This window comes from Lissotriton helveticus, chromosome 8, assembly GCF_964261635.1.
Source record: "Lissotriton helveticus chromosome 8, aLisHel1.1, whole genome shotgun sequence".
Lineage (NCBI taxonomy): Eukaryota > Metazoa > Chordata > Amphibia > Caudata > Salamandridae > Lissotriton > Lissotriton helveticus.
Genome location: NC_136069.1, coordinates 371,510,952 through 371,530,973, shown reverse-complemented (window position 1 = coordinate 371,530,973; position 20,022 = coordinate 371,510,952). Strand labels below are relative to the sequence as shown.

The 20,022-nt window shown below is 46.7% G+C and overlaps 1 protein-coding gene across 1 annotated transcript in view; it reads right to left on the bottom strand.

Moving 5' to 3' along the window:
* The window catches only part of RFC3 (replication factor C subunit 3), a 102,351-nt gene that overhangs the window by 35,873 nt on the left and 46,456 nt on the right, over positions 1–20,022 (bottom strand). The window contains exons 4-5 of the mRNA XM_078657169.1: positions 9,150–9,247; positions 8,869–9,050 (exon numbers count right to left, since the gene is read on the bottom strand). Of these exons, the coding sequence (XP_078513295.1) occupies positions 8,869–9,050; positions 9,150–9,247 (280 nt within the window). The remainder of the gene's footprint in view (positions 1–8,868; positions 9,051–9,149; positions 9,248–20,022) is intronic.

The following is a 20,022-nucleotide window of genomic DNA, read 5'->3' as shown; positions in this document are numbered from 1 at the left end:
AATGGTGGCGACTCCCGGAGCGCCCATGGCGGCTCCGCGACCGCTCCCTCGACCGCTCCCTCGACCTCCGACCGGACCGGGACCGCTCTCGACGCGGGGCCGACAACCGGAGTTCGAGAAGCTTGCGGGACCGCTCCCGCCTAGCTTTTCCAGTCAAGGCCCGACAGTCGACGCAGGACTCCACGTCGTGGTCCGCGCCCAGACACCGGAGGCAGAGTCGATGGTGGTCGGTGACCGACATCATGCGGTCGCACTCGTCACAACTCTTGAAACCGGGCATCCTACCGGCACCGTAAGGATCAATCAGTTAACAAAAAACTTGGTCAAAAGACCGGAGTACTGCTCTTCGGATCTGCGCTAACTGGCGCGGAAAAAAGAAGAACTGACGTCAGCGCGCGGAGGCGGCGTCTATATACTCCAGCGACGTCATCACGGCGCACGACGCCGACGACGCGGAGCCGCAGGGGACGCCTGCAGACGACGCCTACCGACGCGCAGGGGTACTGCTACGCAAAAGTTTCCGGATCCAGACTGACGCCTGGGGATATTCTAAGGTAAGGAATCTAATACTAACCTGTTTCTTTCAGATGTATCGTACATGGATCTAAGCTGTATCATTACATACTCTGTGCCATCTTTCGTCCATTCCTGTCCTTTATTCTGCTCAACTCAGTTATTGATTGCTATATCCACCGCCTCTTTGAAAATACATTTTATAAATTGGGTTCATGAGCGTGGCTTCACCGGAGACCGAAATGGCCGCTCGGCAGTAGCGCTCTCCCAGCTGATGTGGCATAGCGGCCTTTCCCCATGTCTCCTGGCAGCCTGAAATACATGCACAGGCTGGAATCATGCAGCCGAACGACCTGGGCGGCGGTTGTGGCGGTCTAGTGCCCCATAGGCTGCATAGAGGGCGGAATCGGCAACTTCATCTGCCGAAGGACCGAGGCGCAAGATTGCGGCGAGGGGACGGCCGTAGAACCAGCGTCTGCGGTGATGTGTGTAAGGGGCGCGGAGGACTGATCTCGGCGGTGTGGTAAGTCGTGGGCCGCCCCATGTTAGATACGGAGCTCCGCTGGGTTTGGTGTGCCCCCCGTTGTGCGGGGGGTCCGTTTGGCTTCCAGCGGGGCGGGTGTGGGACGCACACAAAACCATGCTGATCTGCACGTGTAGGGAAAGGGCCTGCTTGCGCTCCCTGATGTGGGCCTCTGTCAAATGCGTTGCCCCCTCGCTGTAGGGGACGCATCCTGCACTTTGGGCTGGTTCCAGGGTGGCCCTCGCTGCCCGTCTCCTCCCCTGCTCTACTGGCTGGATGCACACTACTACTGCCCCTCCCCGTCTGAGTTCTTCTGGGGGAGGGCGAATACATATGTCCTAAGTGGTCTTCGCTCCCGCTGTTGAATCGTGGCCGCTCCAGCTGCACCCTCATGCGAATGGGCCTCTGCATCTGACCGCCAGCACAACACTAACCGCAGGCGGCCTGGACGGGTCACACAGTTGAGCATCCCCGCAGTTTCAGGCAGGCCTCCCTGGCCGCAACCAGTTTCGTTGACACCCGGCTTCTGTGGATACCACGGCCTCAGGCGTAGTGCCGGAAAGTCCACTCCCTCCACGTGCTTTCCAGCGCTGTTGCGGCATGGGCCGCAAGAACCCCAAACAGCGTCTACTTCCATGGAAATACACTGAGTCAAGGCGACACTCAGGAACATGGGCCTGAAGTATGGCATGCTCTGCCCAGCAAAATTACGAGTGGAGGTCAACGGCCGTGCCCGTGGTTTTGAAAATCCTACAGCAGTAAAATAATTCTGCCACACTTATAAAGTTAACTCCAAGCACTCCTCGGACAAGGACAAGCTTTCACCCCCGCACAGCGGTTCGGACACCAGTATGAAACTATTTTCAGGTTCTGGACATGGTTGATGGCCCGGATCTGTTTTACTTCATGGAAAGGCTGTACATATAAGATTCTGCCGTTAACATTGTGAAATGGTTCACATACTTCTTTATATTACTTGCGTCACTTAACCATGGGAGAGTAATCGCCCCCTGTTTGGTCTTCACCCACTGATATTTGTTGCGGGGGCAAAATGTACCCAAGATGCCTGTTTTTCATTATGCGGATGTTATTATTGGTACTAGGTGGTAGTTTATTACACTTGGAATTGCCTCTCCGGATGGGCGGGAAGGCTGGGTGAGGGGTGGTGGGAGGGCTTTGGTTCTTGTTGCTTTGCATTGTAACAAAAGTTGACATGTACATAGATATATTTAGCAGATATGCACGATTCCTGTTCACTGACTCGAGCCACCTGACAGTTACATGGCACAGATAGGTTTTAATTCCGGCCCTTCGAGCGTCACCTTTGCCACGTGGAAAGTGCGGGGCTTGAATAACACGAGTAAGCGGAGGTAGGTAGTTCATTATTTGCTCAGACACGGGGTTGATATAGCTTTCTTACAGGAGACTCATCTTCTCACCAGCGATCCTTCCCGTTTGGCCGCGACTTGGGGCACGAATAGGTACTTTGCGAATTACAGCAATTATGCCAGAGGCGCGGCCATCCTAGTACACAAGCGCATCCCCTTTAAATGCCACTCTGTAACATACGATGAAGGGGACAGGTTTGTGATTCTCGTGGGTATACTTATGGGTCACAGGGTAGCACTGATATGTATTTATGGCCCAAATGCAGACTCTCCTTTTATTATTCATTACACTCTAAACTAATGCATTTGGGCCCCATGCCACTGGTACTAGGGGGAAGACTTCAACATTACCCTCAACCGGACAGCACCTCGACCACCGAGACCCCAAGCCTCGAGCACGTAGAGCCTTATAGGCCTTGTGCGAACAGTTTTCACTGCTAGACCTGGGCCGCTCACGGGATCCTGGTAACACCACCTACAAGCATTACGCCAGCCCACACAACACATGGACAAGGATTGATTACTGGCTCACGACCCTGGAGATATCCCATTGGTTCCAAGGAATTTGTACTCTCCCCTGGACCTACTCTGATCACTCCCCAGTTGTATTATCATTGAGGGTCCCCCGCCCCAGGGGTTTTGAGAGACAATGGCGTTTTCCCAATCGCGCATTAGAGGACGAGCGGTTTAGATATGAAATCCAGGAGGCAATTGAGGAAGATTTAATTTTAAACACAGGGTCAGTGGATTCTGACGCAGTGCTTTGGGAGGGCTTTAAGGCGTACATGAGAGGTGTGTGCATTTCCAAGAGCGCGGGAGTGCTGCGGGATTTGCGTGGAACCCTTGCCCGCTTGGAAGCAGAACTTGGCACGCTGAACGCCGGGCAGGTGCAGTCATTGGTACCAGACGCTGACAGCAAGCGTGCAGCTTTACTCAGAGTACAGCGACACAGCTGAGAGGGAAATCCTCTTCATGGGGAAATACCATAATGCTAAGGTATACGGGGAAGGAGACCGCCCTGGGAGGGTGTTAGCCCAGATGATCAGGCCCCCTACACAAAAACGTATGTCACAGAGCTCCAAACAGCGACGGGGCAGCAACTCACTGATCCTCTTGACATCCAGGGTGAATTCTGGTCTTATTTTAAAACTTTATATACCACGAGACTAGGTCATGACCGGACAGCCCAGGAGTCGTATTTATCGGAAATTGCGCTGGTATATTTAGAGCGCTTTATGCAGGACTTTTTGGCGATCCCAATATCTGAAGACAGTATAGATGAAGCCATCACTGCTCTCAACTCTTCCACAGCCCCTGGCCTAGACGGATTCACGGGCGAATTCTACAAGGCCTACAAAGACCTTCTGATCCCCCGGTTGCTAGGGGTATATGACGAAGCACTGGAAAGACCGGTTTTGCCTCCCACTCTCCGTGAAGCAGTTATTATTTTGCTTCCCATGCCCGGAAAAGACCCCCGATCGTGCTGCTCCTACAGACCTTTGTCCCTTTTAAACCTCGACTATAACATACTTGCTAAGGCTCTCACTTGTCGTCTCTCCTTACTGATGGAATCTATAATCTCCCCAGCGCAGACCGGTTTTGTGCCGCATCGCTCCACGGCCCTCAATCTTCATACGTTGTTTAACACCCTGCCCAGGATAGACCCGGAAATCCCAGCCGCAACGATATTACTGGAAAGCCTTTGACTCGTTAGAGTGGCCCTTTTTCCTGTCCATAATGCAATGTATGGAGATGCCTGCAGGTTTCATTGCCACGACGGCCCTACTGTTTACCCAACCAACTGCCAGGTTACACGGCACGCTGTCAGCCCCTTTTGCCTTATCACGCGGCATGAGGCAGGGCTGTCCCTTGTCCCCCTTGCTCTTTATTTCGGAAATGGACTCCTTGGTTGGGCATTTTCAGGAGAAGCATCTGCATAGAGGATTACAATTTTCCACTGGGCCACTGTTAGTTTCACTATATGCAGATGATGCAATATTATATGTTCGAGAACCCGACTAAATCTGGATCCCCTATTTGTGAAATACTCCGATTCGGTACTTTTTCCGGACTGGGTATAAACTGGCATAAGGTCGGTGATTTTCCCCCTCACAGCTAGCACCTCGAAATGGGACAAGGAATTTCCATTGGAGAGGGGGTCAGACTCAGTGCGTTAAAAAATAAATAAATAAAAAAATTAATTGGGTCCATGAACAGCCACTACTAAACTCAAAATGTGAAATGTACCCCAAGATGAAGTTTTTCACAGAGAAATGCTGAGGAAGGTTTAGATGCCTATTTTGTCTAATCTCAAGTGTTATGCTGCCAAATTCAAAGAGGTCAGTTTCGGGTGGAATAGTTGGCCCCGACTCCTAGTCAACAGGTTCAGTTTACATGGCAAACTCTTGTGCTGTCTGACAGACATCTGTAAAAGTTATGGATACAACCACCATCTTGGTCTGTTCAGAGCAATGAGAATCACAGATGGTCGACAATTCTCAAACTTCAGGAGGACTGAAGGAAGCAGCGGAATCTGTGGAAAGATGTAAAGGAATGTCTTGATTACTGCATCATAAAGGGCATTGGTGAATGAGCCTGGTCATCTGGATGAAAAGGCTTGGCATTTTTTGCTTTGCGATACTGCAAAGAAGGAAGGCTAGCAACCTCACTCTAGCAAGATTTATTAAAGAACCTCTATGTTTAGTACTTTGAGATTTCTTTCATAGAATCAGCTTAGGAAATCTGCTTCTTCTTCCATGCTTCCTTGCACATGTACTGCTTGTATTAATAGATATCTGGCTAGGACCCACGCCTCGATCTCATGCCCTCTTTATTTGTTCGGGTAGTGCATGTTTGTTGTCCTTTTGAATGAGAACATTCACTTTCAGAGACGACAGGAAGACCTTGAGAGTTAGATAGACGGCTTTTAGCTCTAGGAAAATGTTGTAAACACTCCCTCTGACTGAGAAGCCTCTGTCACAACCATTTGAGTAGATGGATCCTATTGGGATGGGATCTTGTGAATCAGATTTGATCACTTGCACCACCATGAGAAGGGATTATCTTGCTGAAATCGAGATTTGGAGTTTGTTCTCCTGGAAGAGGTGATTTTATAGGCACTGCTGGAGAGGTCTCATTTGCATTCTTACATTCCAAACAATGGAAATGCAGGAAGCGGTTGATTCCAGTAGGGGGGAGTCGACGTGCTGTTGGACTGTCAGTCTTTAAAAAGAGATGGATATTGTTTGTGTGCTAATTGCTGCTCAAGATAGGACAGACAGAACTTGATGACAGGGCTATCTAAGGCCCTTCTGCTGATGGGGCAAGCTGCGGGTTTGAAGGCTCTTATGACAATAGCAACAGTCCCTATGTTTATACTGGGACTTTTCTTTCTTCACGGTCAACCACTTTGTCCATTTATGCTTTGTCATCATTCTATCGCTTCTTCGATGGCGAATGTACAGAAAGGATCGATGGTGATGTGGTTGCTTTAACATTGAGAGATGCTGTTGGATGCTTTGGAGTTGAAGACTTAGTAAAATGCTGACAGTGGTGGTCTTGTTGTAGAGGTTAATCCCTTAGATGGTGAACATGTTGGGGGCAATGAGCGCTATGGCAACACAATGGTCTTCGACAGCAATTGGATCCGTTGACAATGAGAATGACTGGGAAAAAAGTGTGAAAAGTCACGGTCACAATCTTCTCCTGTAGATCTGTCTATGTGATAGTCCTTTGGAGATTCTTTCACCTTTCCAATGGTTCCCTGCAGAGCTTCTCAGGTTTCCCAGCTTGCCTCAAAGCCTAATTTGTTCTCTGTCCTTCAAGGTAATTTTAGACATTTTTACAAAATTCACCCTCTTTCACTGAATAAAAAAAAGTGCAGACGCAAACTTGGTGTGGGCCAGAGGCAGCTTTTTGCCTCCCACATGAGGGGCATTTAAAGAGGGATGACATTCTAAAATGTACACACTGCAGAAACAAAATACATTTTTTTTAGATTTTAGCTAGATGCACACAATTTTTTTAAAAGTTGAATAAAAGCATAAAATGCTGGTTTCTTATAGTAAATTTTCAAAGAAATAGGACTTAAAACACCCAGTGTGTTTTAAGGATCCCGGTCGCAGGAGCCAGAATAAAAGTATCATATCTATGAGGCAACTGCCAGTACAAGGCCTCATGGACAGTGGTGGAAGTTTGTGGACTTTTAGAGGTAAAGGGGGCCTTTATAATGGAAGCATATCATTCTGCGCTTTTCCTTATTACAAAGAAATTGTAGCAGCAAGCTGTAACATAGGTGCTACAATGTAGTTTTGAGAAAGGATTTTTTAGTATTAAAAAAAGTTAATAATTCAGAAACTGTTCTATGAAAAGCATTTAGAGGGTGTTGGTCATGTTAGACTATTCAATCTTTCTACTGATAAATATATATTTTCTTGGGTCTCCACAGGCAGCGGGAAATTATTCTAACACATGACGATCAATGAAGATCCTATGATGCAGAACTCATATCACTGCTGTGTTTGGACCCTTTAAAAATCATTAACCTTACATTGTATTGCTCCTGGGAATTTTGGTGCACGATTTTATGGTAGACTGCATTGAAGCCAAGTTTGGGAACACCCAGGCTACTTCCATAGATCAGAATTCAACTTTTTAATCAATCAGCAAAGTAACATCCAGACATATATTTTGAAAATCTGCTAACTTGCATCTCTTTCCAGCAAAGTCTTTCGAAATTTCACTTAAAAAACAAGGACTAGTATAAAACCAGGAAGACAGGTATGGCACACATAACTCAATAATATTATAACTTTAGAAGGACGTTCACTCACCAGAACTCTCCGTAATCACCGAGTTAGTTTTCACACTAGTTTATGAAAATGGTTTGCAGACTTTACAGTCTTTTATATTTCTGCATTGGGTAGCACAGGGGCGTATCCTTTGTACATTTACATCTTGGTCCCCTTCCCAGGCATGCATGTGTTGAAAGAATCTGTTGCTTTGGAGTCCGAATTGAATGACCTATCTTATCTGCGCAAGAAACCATCCATCAGTTCCTCAGTTTCTACACTGGGCCAGGACACTGTTTTTCATTATTTATCACAGCTACCAGACCCAGGTTTGCGAAAAGAAATATTAAGGGTCAGGGTGGGTTGCAATCCAATTTATGCATCCCACCTATAAGGGACCAGAGTCCAGGATAATAGTGGTCTCTGCCCCTACCCCATGAAAGTTAAATGTTCCCTACTGCATATATTAATGGACTGTGTCTTATCTTGTAAATCAAATTACGTTTTTAAGACCTGTCTTTTAAATATGATGTTGTCCATAGGAGGAAAGCTGTGAAGCTGTTGACATAAATGCGTTACTTAGATGTGGCTGATGAAATTGCTCAGTTTTTACGGTCTGTTAAACAGAGTTTTAATGATGAACTCTAGTGAGTTGGGCGTTTTTAACGATTTTGTCATTTGTGTTTTGGAATGTTGTATAGATAATTGTCTGAATAAAACTTGCTTTGATTCCTAACTTCCTAGGATTCCTTCCTTTGTACATTTATGAACTTTGTGAACTGTGCATCGCTTTCCGGCGACACAGGATAAATAAATAGCAACTATGTTTTTAAATAATAAATAAGATACGTCGAACCAGATGTGTCACTCGAGTGAAAGGAACAATCTTTTAAGGGTGTATGAACAATGTTCACTGTCTTTATGCAGTCACTTAGAGTACTCCATCCATGCTGTACTCTGTGGTGGGTAGAAGCAACATGTTAATGACGACTCAAAAAAGCAAAAGCCCACTTGCCAAAAGTCTATGTATGTAGATTTTGTATGATTTTGTATGATAGTTGTGGAAAAACTAGTCTAACAAGAAAGCTAAAGTCATCTGAAAGGCCAGACCTAAATGTCCACAAACACAAACGGATTCACATGTAGATGGTAAAATCGGATTTGTGTGCATTCAATAGCAGATTGGCAAATGCCCTACATCATATAGCTGCAAACTAAGTTTCCTAAACCTCTACTGCAGTACCATTGCTATTTAGGCTTCATAACAAATAAAGAGACGCTAGATGCCACCCCTTTTAACTGCATCATTATTAAGAGTTAGACTGCTTACACAAGAGAAAGCACAGGAACAGAGGCACAATTAACCTATAAACTGTTAAGAGCTTAAAGTGCTAGATGCTAATAACAACAACAGCACATGCATGAACAGAACAATATCAGGTGCACATAAAGGATTCAAAACGAACAGAGAAGCTCAGTTTGAGACTGAAAATGCGTGCATCTGAACTAGAGAGCAGATGTGCCAGAAATTCAGATGCACAAGTTTGTACATTGGTTTAACTTGGAAAAAAGAAAACGTTATGCAGAAGCACCCAATATAATCCACTGTATATAATGAGATAACCCTTGTTCATCTGAATATTATCAAACCTACATCTTCTATGCTGGGAGCAGGTACTCGCACGGCTAAACATCTGCTTCGGATAGGTGGAATGACCTTGGAAGTGGAATTGCAGCATAGGATCAATCTACAAGTGGACATGTACTTCTCCATAGTTCTTCTTAACGCATGCTGAGCATCCTTGGAAAGTTTGTCAACTTCTGTTAACAGCACCACTGAAACAGAAAAGTCAATGAAACAGCAAATATGAGGAATGATATACAAGAGATACAGAGTTAAGCTAAGGAGGGCCCCAATAGACGATTATACCCAACCTTTGAAATCTCTTTGTGTGCTTGTCTCAAGTTGCTGTGATTGTGCGACTGTCTTCAGCAGCTCCTGAATTACAACACGATCACTGTTTCCGGCATCACTGGACAAAATCAAAAACAATTTTTTTTTTAAAGATGAGCATAAAAAGTAACTCCTTTGCCATCCTTTGAACAAGTGTACTCTACTGTACGACTAAACAAATGCAATGTTTCTTGCACCCCACAACAAACAAGCACAAGGTTTTAGGCCACGCCCTCTCGGAGTGCAATGCAGGTGCTGCACTGTGAGCTGGGCTAGACTGAAATTGCACAGTTTATTTCAAGCATCCCAGATATCACTTTTTTTTCTTCTCACCAGCTTTCTAAGGTAAGGACAAAGGTAAGGTCACTCAAACAAAGCACTTCCCTGCATGCAATTTCCAGCCACTTTTCACTCTGGCGAATGTGTTTTGGGAGCTTCGAGTCTGGTTTGGTAGTCTATTTCTAGTCCAGTTTGGGACTGCTCCCACCCGCCTGATCAGACTGTACCTAGGAGCACTGGCTAATCAGGTACAGTGAGCCATCAGCCTCCCATTGTACACGTTGATAGTTCATGGTCTGCAAAATAGGTGGGCTTAGCTCACTTAATTCTCTGCCACAACCTGTGCCTTCTGTCAGAAGTAGCACAAATCTGCTATTAAGCTACTTTTCTAATTACTTTTTTTGGGCAAGAAAACGGTCCACCACAACATATGCATTGTTATATAGCAGTAATCCTGCTATGATCACAGCAATATGAGCAGGGAGAAAAAAGGAATTGTAAACGATCCCACAACGTTCATTTACTAGGCCGAGCAAAACTTAGTTTTGACAAGACTGTATGGTAATACCCATCAGTATCAATTACCTACGTGGATATCTTACACTAACATTCTCTTATATAAGGGTACTCTGCAAACAAACGCAAAATATAATCTGAGTAGTTAAAAAGTCTAGACAGTGTGATGGTGACCAGGAACTCTATTTTTGCAACTTTTCCTTGTCACAATGTTCAAATAAAATTTTATATTTAAGTGCTGGAGCTTACGTTTGCTTAAAGAAGAGCTGCATGCATTAGAATTAGAGATTATTGTACATTTAGAAACTGTATGATAAGTCTCTGTTTTGCAGCCCGCTGAATGAGAACATTTAGTATCCAGTACTCTCATTCACATTTGAACTGAAAACGGAGTCTAAATGCTGTAGTTAAGAAAATACTGGCAAAATGAAGGGAATTAACAGTTGTTCATGTTTATATTTTCAATGGTCTTATAAACATTAGTCCAGCAATGATAAAAACACTAATTAGAAATAGCTCATCCTCACCAAACACACAATCGCACGTGCGCTCTGCCCCTTTTTACTTTCCTACAGGACATGAAATTGAGTGGATGAAAAACAAAGCTAAATAAACAGCAGTAAAATCCATCTTAAAATCGGCACATTTTCAATAAACACTGGTCATTTAAAAAAAGATTTTAATAAAGTTTTTTCAGGGATGCAGCATCATTCAGCTCATGTAAGTTTGCCATATCCTTACCAATATTGCCTCATGCATACTTTGTGGGATGCCTATATTTCAAACTGTACACAGGTTCTCCAGATATTATTGTGTTAATTCTAAAAGTGGTATTTTCAAACACAGAATGTAAAAAATCACCCTCACTAAAAGATGCTGTTTAACATTCTGAGTTCAGGCATACTAAACTTTGTTTTTCTACCTTGTTCCCAGGGCCAGTTATGTTTATAAGATGTTATAAACAAACTCCCCATTCTGTCCTATGGGAACAGGTAGCCTTACAAAAGTGAAAAAACGAAATTGGCAGAATTTCACTATCAAGACATGCCACACACATCAGGGCAAGTCCTACCTTTCACATACAATGCACCCTGCCCACAGGGGTACCCTGTGCCTACCTTAGGGGTGACTAATATGTAGAAAAGGGAAGGTTTAGGGACTGGCAAGTGTGTGCACTTGCCAAGTCGACATGGCAGTCCCAGACTGCACACAGGCTCTGCAATGGCAGGCCAGAGTTACATTTTACAGTCTGCCTCTGTCTGCGGCACAATCAGTGCTGCAGTCCACTAGCAGCATCCGATTTAAAGGCTCTAGGCACACACAGTGCACTATACTAGGGTCTGACAATTAAATCAAATATGCCAATCATGGAATCACTAATCCATAACAACAATTTACAAAGGAAGCACTTGCACTTTGGCACTGAACAGCAGTGACAAAGTGCCCAAAGCATCTAGACCAGCAAAATGAAGTGCATAACATCAAAAACACAGGAGGCAAAGGCAAACAATGCATGGGAGACCACGACAATGGTGCTAGGTCTAACAAGTGTCCCCTCCAGCTGAAATGTGGGAAGAACTACCCACCCTCTTGGGAGTTCTCTTCACTAAGGCAGAAAAATCTGGACAGACCATCAGCATTGGCGTGTTCTGTACCAGGGCGGTGTTCTACCATAAAGTCCATCCCCTGTGGGGAAATGGCCACCTCAACAGCTCTGGATTCTCACCACTCATTTGCATCAACCATCTGAGGAGCCTGTGGTCTGTCTGCACCTGGAAGTGAGTCCCAAACAAGTATGGCCTCAGCTTATTCAACGCCCAGACAACATCAAATGCCTCACGCTCAATCACACTCCACCTCTGTTCCAGTGGAAGTAACCTCCTACTAATGAAGGCTACAGGTTGGTCTAGGCCCTCTTTAGTCAGCTGTGTAATGTAATGTAAGCGGATTTGTAGAGCGCGTGGTTACCCGGAGGCGTCCCAGCGCTGAAAGAGCCAAGGTTTCTGAAGGGAAAATACTAAGTTAAGGGCCCTGAGGGAAGAGGAAGGTTTTGAAAAGCTTCTGGAACCGCAAATGACACGCTTCCGCTCGCAGCTTCAGCGGGAGCGAGTTACACAGACTCGCTGCATTAACGGAGAATCGACGACCTCCTGTTCGTACCCTCTTCACTCTCGGAATTCTGGCCAGACATTCATGATCAGAGCGAATGGACCTGTTGGCCTTATAAGGCGAGACTAAACTCTTCAAAATAGAAGGTCCCTTGGCTTGTAGAGATTTGTGAGCAATGCACAAGGATTTAAACTTTATCCTCTCACGGATAGGCAGCCAATGAAGCAATCTAAGGGCCGGTTTCGCGGAGGACCTTGCCGAAGTACCTGTAAGCAGCCTAGCTGCGGAGTTTTGAATCTGTTGTAATTTATTGATTGTAGCTTCTGGGGCGCCTAAATAAAGGGCATTGCTGTAGTCCAGCCTTGACAGGATCAACCCTTGAATTAGCAGCTTCCTTGAGACAGGAGGGAGAAGGGGGAGAACCTTTCGAGCTGAACGAAGTAAGCCAAAACAGATGCCGGCCGTTTTTTTGGCTTGAGTTTTAAAAGAAAGATCCTGTTCAAGCCATATCCCTAAGCTTTTGATTTCATTTTTTGGGAGGGGGAAGAGCTCCCATTTAGGTAGGCCAGATGGCATGGGGTAGCGATGTCAACTTATGCCCCAGCAGCATGAGCTCGGTTTTGGAGCCATTTAATTTAAGTGAGGACTCGCTCATCCAGGCATGTATTTTTGACAGACAGGAGTAAAGGTTTTCAGAACACTGGTCCAATTGGGTGAGCGATACGACAAGTTGAGTGTTGTCCGCGTAGCTAACAGTTTTAATCCCAAATGGGGCAACCACATCCTCCAGAGGGGACATGTACACATTGAACAACGTAGGGCTCAATGAGGAGCCCTGCGGTACGCCACACTGGAGAGGGATTAAATTGGACCGTGCATTGCCTTCGCAAACTTGGAAAGTCCGATTGTTTAGGAAGGACGTTAGCCAGGCCAGGCAGTGCCTGAGACTCCCATGTTAGATAAGCGCTGAATTAGGACACAGTGATTAACCGTATCAAAGGCTGCACTTAGATCCAGGAGGATCACCACCACTGATCCTCCCGAATCCAAGATGCACCTCGCCTCTTCGATGACTGATATAAGGGCAGTGTCTGTTCCCTGGCCCGGGCGGAAGCCTGTTTGAGAGCTACGTAGTAGCTCATTGGATTCCAGAAACAGGGACAGTTGTTGATTGACCATTTTTTCTGCAATCTTGCTGATACCCGGTAACAATGAGATAGGCCTAAAATTGGCCAACTCCAAGGGGTCCAGCTGTGGCTTTCTCAATAGGGCTTTAACAATGGCCCCCTTCCAACTTGGAGGAACAATGCCTTGACAGAGAGAAGCATTAATTAAGTCGGTAGCAAGGGGGGAAATGGTGGGAGCAATGCGTTTGAGGATATACATAGGTGCAGAGTCACTGGGAGAGCCACTTTTCATGGCTGCCAGGACCTTTTGAAATTCTTCCACCGAGACTGGGTCGAAGGAATCTAGCTGAGGGCCAAGCGCAGGACGCCTGCTGCATAGATCTAATGTGCAGTCAGGCTGTGGCAGGGATTTTAGAATATTTTGAATTTTAGAGTCAAAATAGTACGCACGCTCATTACATTTGGCCCCTGAAGTGTCTGGGGCTAAGGGAGAGTCAGGAACCTTCAGTAGTTTTTTTACAATCTGAAATGTTTCTCTAGAGGAGTTGGAAGAGATTCTAATTCTTTCTTCAAAGAATGCAGCCATGGCTTTCTTGAGAGAGACTTTATAGTCCCTAATCGCTGCGCGATAGGCTTCTTTATTATGATTGGCCCAGTCTTTCCTCCAGGCACGCTCGAGTTTCTTGCATCCTTTCCTTAGAACTCTAAGTTCAGGGGTGTACCAAGGAGATTTGCAGGCTCTGCCCTTTTTTTCCAATTCTTTTTTTCGGCAGAACTAGGTCTAGTGACCGGTCAAGCCAGTTCTTAAAATTTTTGTCGGCTACCACGGGGTCAGGGTTGTGTAAAGGAATAGATTGTTCAAGTTTATGGGTCCAGTTTTCAAGAGGGAGCTTAAACCAAGCCCTTTCCAGCGTGCGCGGGACAGGGGTTCAAGGCATGTCCGTCCCAACTTGCCAGGAGAAAGGGACCAAGAAATGGTCGGACCAGGGAAGGGGTAGTGGGGAGCTAGACTTAAGTGACAGAATGTTGGAGAAGATGGGGTCCAAGAGATGTCCTTTATTATGGGTGGCATCTGTATTAATGTGTCCCAGGTCGTATAATTTAAGATCGAGCTGGAGATCAGCTGCTGCTTTGTCATGGAGGTCGTTAAGATGTAAGTTTAGGTCTCCTAATACGATAAAGTTGGACGCAGTGGAGGCAAAGACAGTCACTGTTTCCATCAATGAGCTTACAAAGTGCCCAGGGCAACCTGGGGACGATACACCAGCAAGCCTGATATGGAAGTGGTGGGGGAAATTTGTACGGCAAAGTGGGAGCTCTCACAGTTAGTGATGCCACTATCCACCATCCTGCAGGTGAGATGGTCTCTGTACAGTATGGCTAACCCATCCCCTCTACCAATGGGCCTGTTCCGAGATTGGATAAGGAACCCGGGGGGGGGAGCGCACTTACAATGTCTGCTTCCGAATTCAGGGATAACCAAGTTTCCGTCAGGAACAAAATATCAAGTTTATGGTCCTGGATCATAAGGTTAATCTCCAAGCAATGTTTAGGCAAAGACCTACAATTCAGTAGGGCCATGCGCAAGTAGGTCGTGATTGGTAGATCATGTTTCTTTCCCTGTCGACCCAGGCTACAAGAACTACAGTGAGTGTATGTATCATCTGGCCTATGCAGGTAATGACATTTAGGGTTTTTTGTTGATCTAAGTTGAAGAAGAACCTTACGCGAGTAGGTGATAAGGTGGTTAGATGACACGGGCAGGGATTCTGGCCCTGGGCCCGGTAGGGCGCGGACGGGTGCAGACGGGCTTGCCTCTGGCGCGCCTCCGGCGCGCCCGCTGCTCGGACGGGAGGAGTTGGTCATTAAGTAGTGCTGGGTAAGTTACGCCCGAAGCACTAGCCCGCCAACCTGAGCCTCCTCCCAAGATGGCGCCCGTCCAAACTGCGCCGGTGGATCAAATTCCGCAACCAGTACGAGCCCCAAATCGGCCCCTGGAAGAAGGGTGAACTCCTGAATAAGTCAAAAAGGGTAAGTAGGGAGTGAGTAGGAATATTAAAATGAACAAAAAGATTGCCCAGAATGGAGCGTGCAATTAAAACACAAAGCGTAACACAGTATTACAATAGTAAAAATGTATATCAAGGTGTCCTAGCTCCCGGCTTTTCGCCTCAGGAGCCTCTAGCTCAGAGCTCTAGCTGTGAGAGCACAGCCCCCACACCATGCTCTGAAGCATCTGTCTAAACAATGAATTCCCTTGAGAAGTTGGGCGCCGTGCCCATGACGGATTTCAGGGCATCAAAAGCTTTCTGGCAGGTGTCAGTCCAGTTCACTTTCTTGGGCTGCTTCCTGGAAGTCAGTTCTGTCAAGGGGGCAACAATGGTACCATAGCCCTTAACAAATCTCCTGTAATACCCTGCGAGTCCAAAAAAGGCTCTTACCGCTGTCTGGGTCTTGGGGGGGTCCTCAGCCAGAGTGGTATAAATCTTGGGTTGGAGGGGTGCCACCTGGTCGCTCCCTACCTGTTGTCCCAAGTACACCACAGAACCCTGCCCGATCTGGCACTTACTCGCCTTGATCGTGAGGCCTGCCCTCTGCAGAGCCTTCAATACTTCCCAGAGGTGTTGCAGATGTTCCTCCCAAGTGACACTGAACACTGCGATGTCACCCTGGTAGGCGGCACTGAAATCTTCCAGTCCAGCCAACACCTGGTTGACCGACCTCTGAAAGGTGGCAGGGGCATTCTTCCACCCAAAGGGCATCACCCAGAATTGGTAGTGCCCCTCTGGCATCAAGATTGCGGACCTCTCCTTTGCCCCATCAGTTAAGGCAATCTGCCAGTACCCAGACATTCAGTCAAACGTGATGAGGTACTGGCCAGCTCCCAACCGATCGATGAGCTCATCAGCTCTGGGGTTGGGCTGCACATCAGTCCTGGTTACCGAATTGAACCCTCGGTAGTCCACACAGAACCGGAGTTCTGGTGTGGCACCGGGTGCGGCAGCCTTTGGGACCAACACCACTGGGCTCCACCACCTCAAATGGCCCGGTCCACATATCCTGGAGCGCACAAGGCTCCACTGGGGCCATGACTCATACTTTTTATCCAGGCTGAAACTATCAGAGTGGCATTCTGATCATACCACCATTTCATCTCCTCCTGGCTGGCTTCCAGATTCGCCTGAGTGAGTTCTATGAAGCGCTTAGTCTGGTTTTTGAAGGCCAGCATGTAGCTATATGCATCTTGGGGAGGTTTACTGGGAGCTTTCTACCAGTCTTCTTTCACCAGACTCAGAGGTCCTCTTACAGGATGGCCGTACAGAAGCTCAAAGGGACTGAACCCTAAGGACTTCTGGGGCACCACTCTGTAAGCGAACAAAAGGCATGGTAAGAGGACGTCCCACTTACGCCTCATGGGTTTACCAAGACGCATAATCATGCCCTTCAGGGTCCAGTTGAACCTCTCAACCAGCCCATTACCTTGGGGGTGGAAAGGAGTGGTGAACTTGCATGTAACACAGCACTCCTGGCACAGGTACTTCATACACTTTGATATGAAGTTGGTACAAAGATCGGACACCACCTCCCCATCAACGCACGACCCACCACGGGGGCCGTCACAGTCCGGAGAGGAATGGCTACAGGGTGGCATGGTCCGCCAAGACCAGGATGAACCTGTTGCCCATGGCGGTCTTGGGCTCCAGATGCCCCAAAATGTCAATGCCCACCCTCTGAAAGGGGGTGCTGACCACAGGGAAAGGTTGTAGAGGAGCCTTACACTTCCTCCTACTCTTACCACTTGCCTGGCAAGACCTATATCGAGTGTCAGAACTCTTACGCATTTGAGGCCAGTAAAAGTGAGTCACAAGCCTTTCAAAGGTCTTGTCTTGCTCCAAATGGCCTGCCAAAAGGTACATCATGAGCCAGACACAGTAGGAAGGCTCTGAAGCGCTGGAGTACCACCAGCACACGGGCTGACTCAGGCTCAGAAGCCTTAGGCTCGCTATACAGGAAACCATTCTCCCACTATATTCAATGTGATCCAGACTGATCACCTGCTGCCTGGTTTGCAGCCTGTTGCCGCAAACCAACAAGAGAAGGGCACTTCTGCTGCACCTGAAAGAATCCCTCCCTGGTGGGGCCTTCTTCCTGCTGCCAATGGGTCAGCTGAGGCAGGTCCTCCAGTTCAGCCACTTGTTCCCCTGTAGGCTCCAGGGAATCCCCCTCAAGGTTTGCCACCTCCTGGACCGTGGGAACTTCGGAGGCCAGTTTCCTGTGCCCCCTGCCTCTTCTCTTCTCTTTCTGGCAGGCACTTGGGCCTATCTTTCAGGCTCCAGGTCCTCTTCAATGCCCATACCGGCGGCCATTGACCGAGTGGTCACACGCCCACTCCGGCAGACTCAACATCTCTAAATGAGACCTCTGCTCCACTTACGCCCAAGGGGAGCTCTCCAAATCATTGCCTAGCAGACAGTCAACCCGAGACCCCTCCCCCCCCACTCAAAGGTAACCTGTGCCACTTTGCAGAGGCACTCCTAATTGTCCGTGGCAACTACTGGGTAGAATGCTTTGGGAGCCACCTGCTCTTCAGACACCAGCCGACAACTGACAGCTGTCACACTGGCTCCGGTGTCTCTCAGAGAATCCACACTATGGCCATTGATGGTCACCTGCTGCCTGTACTTTTTAATGTTATCAGGTAGATGAGCTCTTGTGACCAGCTCACTATCTCCTAAAGAGACCCGGGATGTTTCTGCAGGACCCCTTGGTAGCTTGGCACGAGCATACAAGCTTATCTCAGAGGCAGTGTGTAAAGCATTTATGGACACATACAGTAATACAGTGAAAACACTACAAATGGCAACCACACCATTTTAGAAAAATTCGGCCCATCTACTGCCTAGTGAACACTTAACATCTTTTGCCAGATAGGTTTCTTGTAGCATCGCAATTGCGATCTGATGCCTGTCTAGATATGCAAATATTTGTCTTATCTTCCAAGGGTTGTTCAGCCCCCGAATATTCCATGTTAATATGCGCAGTAGTGACTGGTCTATTTTATCTACCATTTTGGGGCATGTATCGGACTAAAATTGTGTTTTTCATGTACTCAGCATTACCTATATCCTGTGATGTGTGCTGTAGCCTGGAAGTATAGTACGTGGTGCATCTGGCATTTACATTAGAAATTCTACATTGTGTGTCTGTAACTGGGAAAACAAACAAAATCCTTCTCCCCCCCACCCACTTTAGCATCCCATTTATGCCAAAGACATATCCCTGTAAACAGAAAAAGAAACATTGCAACTTTGTCGGGGAACACCCACTGGGCGGCCGATAAGCACACGCATGAACATCCGCATAGCGGATACGGCCAGAACATGTTAGGATAGTCGGCTACCTTATTAAAGGTAACAGTAATTCAAATGCTAAGCCATCCGGCTCGTCATGTCATATGTACTTTAGACATCTGATAAGTAACATAAACATGTATAGGCATTTTATATGCTTACACGTTGCAACTTGTATGACCTTGAATATACATATCCCCAGCCGGTCTCACTTCTTTGGCAATTTTCTACCATACGCTTTGCCACTTTTCTCTATAGAAATAACCAGTTTGCAACTCTTTACTTAGTCTGTACTTGTAGGCTCAAATAGCGTCCCAGTGTTGTACACAGGGTTATTTGTACAGTACACAGTGCTATGATCATCTAAAAGCCTTGCCTGCCACAGGCTCTCATTAGAGTACAATAGGGCGCCATCTAAGCCATCTTGTGTTTACTCGGTTAGATTGCTATTGGGCATTTTGTCCATATCCGGGAGCGTAGGTAGGCTGCCATTTGAGGTCAGGCACTTTGCCGTACTTATCTTCCAGCCGGATACATTCTATACCGAACAGTACATGATTTACATCAACTTTTTGTCCAAGTTATCACAGTCTTACCGTACAATATATGTCTTATACCCAGCTAGCCACTGCCTCCATCATCCTGCGAAGAAAAAGACGCTGGTTTCTAAGTTTTACGTTTGGTGGAGGTATGTTTTAGGAAGTCTTGGACAGCTTTTGGCGAAGGCAATATTGTTGTCCGTCCTTCCTTCCTTCATGTGTGAAGCGTAGTCTTGCGGGGTAGAGCATGGCATATGGGATTCCCAAGCTTTTTTAAAAAAAATGTTTTTAACAGCTGCAAACTCCCTACGTGCTGTTTGCACTGACTGTGTAAAGTCTGGGTAGAAGGAAACATCTGAGTTTTGATACATGACCTGTTTTTCGCACGCAAGGTGCAAGTACGGTGTCGCTGTCTCTATAATTCAGGACACGAGCTATAATAGGTCTTTGTGGGGTTCAAGGAAAAGGTGTGCGCGCTCAAGAATTAGTACTGAGGAGAAATTCTCCGCTCCAAAGCAGTCTTTCAGCATGGTCTCTATATACGTTTCCAATCTCCCAGTATTGGCACTTTCTGGTATACCCATTACGCGTATATTATTTTGGCGTGATCTCACCTCAAAGTCTTAATTTTTATTTTTAATGACCTCCAGCAATTTCTCCATTGTGGCATATTGTGTGGCTGTGTTTCTGGACTCATCTTCAACTGCTGAAATTCTCAATTCCGCTGCATCAAGGAGCTCGCCTTGTTTGTCCAATTTCGCTGCCATATGGTCCACTCGCAGCGTGAGGGAATTAAGTTTCCCGTTGATTGCTTGCAATCTTTGTTGGATTGCGTTTAGAGTAGCTTCCATGTTGGATTCCCTGGCGCACTAGGAATCTATCTCGGTATCAGAATGTGCTTGTAATTACATCACCTTGCGTTATGTGATCCAG